The sequence below is a fragment of the Brassica napus genome, chromosome C3 (genome assembly GCF_020379485.1).
Source record: "Brassica napus cultivar Da-Ae chromosome C3, Da-Ae, whole genome shotgun sequence".
Lineage (NCBI taxonomy): Eukaryota > Viridiplantae > Streptophyta > Magnoliopsida > Brassicales > Brassicaceae > Brassica > Brassica napus.
Genome location: NC_063446.1, coordinates 41706398 through 41710510, shown reverse-complemented (window position 1 = coordinate 41710510; position 4113 = coordinate 41706398). Strand labels below are relative to the sequence as shown.

Here is a 4113-nt window from a genome sequence, read left to right as displayed (position 1 = left end):
TAACTTATCAAATTTTGATAAAGAATAATATGTACATAATTTTAGGGAAAGTCTTAACATATAGAAAGATCTAAGATTTCAAACAGTATCTATAAATTTTTTAGGCAAATCTTCACATTATGAAATATTTTAATTTCTTAATTAATGGAAATAATTCAAAAGTATATTTTATATATCGTGTTCCTTTGGTCTTGCATTCGAAATACAATGCCTGTGGGAGACGACCTAAGAAGTCGTGGAGTAATGTCAGACATCTGCTGCCCAAGATGCAAGGAAGAGGAAACCACTACTCATCTACTCTTCTCCTGCCCTTTTGCTAAGGATGTTTGGATCGCTTGATTCCCTTATCATCGACAGTTCACATAGCTGATCTTGATTTTTATCTCTAATGTGCTGGTTAAATTTCAGAATGTTGTATGCCTTCCTCCTTCAGGGATCCCCGGCTCTATCTTCCCATGGATATGCTGGGCGATTTGGATGGCTCGAAACCAGCTCATCTTCGAGAACCGTTTGACCTCACCTGCAGAGACAGCCACAAAAGGACTAGCGTTAGTCAGAGAGTGGAACCTAGCACAATCCCCCGGTGGTAAACAACAGAACAACAATAGCAAGGTCTATCAAAATCATCAACTGTCTGACCGTACGATATGCTTCACTAATTCCTCATGGGACAAATCGACAAAGCGATCGGGTCTCGCATGGATCTTCAGAAACACACATACGAACATCTACCAAAAGGAAGCAAAGATCAGAGACTTTGTCTCATCTCCTCTGAAGGCAGAAGCTATGGCCATCAGATCTGCTCTCCAATCGGCAGTATCGCTTGGAATCTCATCCATACAAGTGCGCTCCGACAGTCTAACGCTTATCAAAGCTATTACCAACAAGCAGCTCCAGAAAGAGATCTTTGGTATTCTTTCAGATATCCATTGCCTCTGTTCTTTGTTTGTTTCGATCAATTTCATATTTGTCCCTCAGAAACTATCATGTTGTATTAAGGCCCACAAACTAATCTTTGGGCTGGCACTATTTTTTAATTAATGGAAGTATTCGTGTTAAAAAAATAATTAAAGACGATTATAAAAGATTTTAGTTTTTTGTTAAAAGTATAACAAGTACGGATGATCAATATACCCAAATCCAAAGTACCAAATCCGATTAAAAAAATAGTACTGAACCTTAACAAAAATATTTAAATATCTAAACAAGTTCAAAAGTTTGGTATTTGGAGAACTGAAATAAAAAAACTGATCCCGATCCAAACAGTAATATTTTGGATATCCAAAAATATCTGAATCGAATTTATATACTAAAATATATTAGTTATCGTTAGATAATATCCAAAACTATCCAAAATATATAAGAAATTTTAAAATTGTCCAAACTACTTGAAAATATATATAAACAACCAAGACTAAATATTCAAAATAACTAAAAATACTCAAAACAATAAAAATACTCCAAATATCTGTTGATACTCGATCCAAATAGACTGGAATCAAACCCAAACGGGGTACCGAAATACTCACCCCTAATAACAATACTAATATAAGAAAAAAAAAACACTAATATCAGAACATTGTATATAACATGAAAATAGTTGCTATATACTAAGGTTATAAAGTACTTAAGTTTACATAAAAAGTAATGTTAACCAAAACATATAAAAACAAAGTAGGAACGTGAGGAATACCATTAGGAGAATTGTAACTCCGGATGGCCGTATTCTCACCTCGCTCTCTGATATCAAGCGTGAGGCAGCAAACCATTTTGAAACGTTTTTGAATGGCTCTATTCACAACCCCGTGCGTGCTTCTCCGGAGGTGCTTTTTGAGCTTATCGATCATCAGTGCTCTCGTGAAGATGCTGCTAGGCTTATGCGTCCTGTGCAGGCTGCGGAGATCAAGGAAATACTATTCTCAATGCCATGTAATAAGGCACCAGGGCCTGATGGTTTTCCTATGGAGTTTTATAAGGCTGCTTGGTCGGTGATCGAGAAGGACTTTGTCACGGCTGTTCAATCCTTCTTCATCTACGGGTTTATGCCGAAGAGTATTAATGCAAAGCTGCTTTTGCTGGTACCGAAAACCACTGATGCTGAAACCATGTCTGACTTTCGACCTATTGCTTGTTGTAATGTGATCTACAAGGTCATCTCAAAGCTCTTAGCGAGTAGATTGAAGGCTACGCTCCCTGAGGCTATCGAATTGAATCAGTGCGCTTTTGTGGAGGGGGGTCTGCTTTTGGAGAATGTCTTACTAGACACGGAGCTTGTCAAAGATTATCATAAGCCACTGATTACCTCCAGAGCAGCTATAAAGCTTGACATTTCTAAAGCTTTTAATACGGTCAGTGGAGTCTCATTGAAGATACCCTCCGAGCGATGAAGTATCTGGATCTATTTGTTACATGGATTATGCAGTGCATAGACACCTCAGAGTTTTCAGTCTCAGTTAACGGGAGCTTGAGGGTTTCTTTACTAGTAGCAGAGGCATTTGACAAGGTTGTTCGCTCTCTCCCTATCTCTATGTCATAATCTGTAATATCCTATCTAAGTTTCTCAACAAGGCTGCTGTTAATGGGTTGATTGGATACCATCCTCAATGTAAGGAGGTCAAATCTGTCTCACTTAAGTTTTTGCCGATGACATCGTCGTTTTCACCAATGGCACCCCGGTATCTCTGCGTCACACTCTGCTTGTGTTTGCGGAATTTGGAAACATGCCGGGACTGAGGATCAATATCACCAAATCTAAGGTCTTTGCGGTAGGAAGAGGGAAAGTATTGCTTCACAATGAGGCAGGTGCAACTGGCCTGTCTGTTCCTGCACTACCCATCAGATTACCTAGGCCTACCACTTACTTCGAAGATCATGTCGAGGAGTGATTATGAGCCACTTATTTCAAAGATACGAAACCGCTTTCTTTCTTGGACGAGTAAGGCTTTATCCTATGCGGGGCGTTTACTTATGATCAAGTCAGTTATAGCGAGTATGACAAACTTTTGGTGTGCTGCGTTCTGCCTCCCACAAGCGTGTGTTGATGAGATAGAAAATATGTGCTCTGACTTCTTGTGGAGTGGAAATCCTAATATTACTTCTGAGGACAAGGTTGCTTGGGAGGAGGTGTGTTATCCTTATGTGTAAGGAGAGCTAGGTATCAGACGTGTGACAGAAGTTAGTACAGTGTTTATGTTGAAGCTCATCTAGCGGTTCTTTTCCTGTTCCACCTCCTTATGGGGCACATGGGTGAGACAGTACCTTCTTCGTGGTGAGACCTTTTGGGATGCAAGGGATACAGGACAAGGCTCGTTGCTATGGAGGAAGTTGTTGAGACTTAAAGCCTTAGAAAAGCAACTTATCAGGATGGATATCAGAGACGGCTGTATGGTGAGATTCTGGACGGATTTGTGGCACCAAAATGGCAGATTAAAAGAGCTCACTGGATAAAAGAATCTGCGATGTGTTAGTTGTTGGTGTCTAGGGGTTCCGCAACTGTCGTGACATTCACATTCAAGAAGTAGTCGAGGATGTTGTTCGTTTTCCTCTTTCTCTCGTTGCAACAGAAGATGATGGTGTTTCTTGGAAGCGGGGTGCTGGTGACTATAGTGATCATTTTGTAGCAGCGGAAACTTGGCATCAACTCCGAGAACGCAAGACTGAAGTCTTTTGGCATAAGTTAGTCTGGCTCCCTCAGGGGGTACCTCGCTATGCTTTCATCACGGGGCTGGCTGTGCGAGACAGGCTTGCAACAGGTCACCGTACGCACCAATGGGGGAAACGCAGTTCTGTCTTTACTGTGGAGAACCGGATGAGACGCGAGACCACATTTTCTTTGCATGTCCCTTTACATTCACACTCTGGTTAAGGGTAATAGGGAACCTCTTTGGTACTGACCCTGAACCTGATTGGAACACAACACTTATGCGTTTGTCAACAGGAGCGTTTGATACACTTTCTTTTATTCTGCTGAGACTGGCTCTGCAGACCAATATATATTATATTTGGCGTGAACACAACGACATGAGGCATAATGGTGGAGCCAAATCGGTAGATCTACTTGCTCAGGTGATTGATAAGGCGGTAAGCAGGATCACTTCTCTAAAATATATGCTG

General features: G+C 40.7%; 1 protein-coding gene and 1 long non-coding RNA gene across 2 annotated transcripts; one reads left to right on the top strand and one right to left on the bottom strand.

The window, feature by feature from the left end:
* LOC111213857 lies at positions 1-1674 on the bottom strand. The gene is made up of 2 exons (XR_002663455.2): positions 640-1674; positions 1-520 (listed from the first exon to the last, which is right to left on the bottom strand). It is a non-coding gene; the product is annotated as an uncharacterized LOC111213857 (long non-coding RNA).
* Positions 1675-2991: 1317 nt separating this feature from the next.
* On the top strand, positions 2992-3865 carry LOC111213856. Its single transcript, XM_022715689.2, has 3 exons — positions 2992-3123; positions 3256-3387; positions 3482-3865. The coding sequence occupies exons 1-3, from the start codon at positions 2992-2994 to the stop codon at positions 3863-3865; spliced, it is 648 nt and encodes a 215-aa protein (XP_022571410.1).
* Positions 3866-4113: the final 248 nt, after the last annotated feature.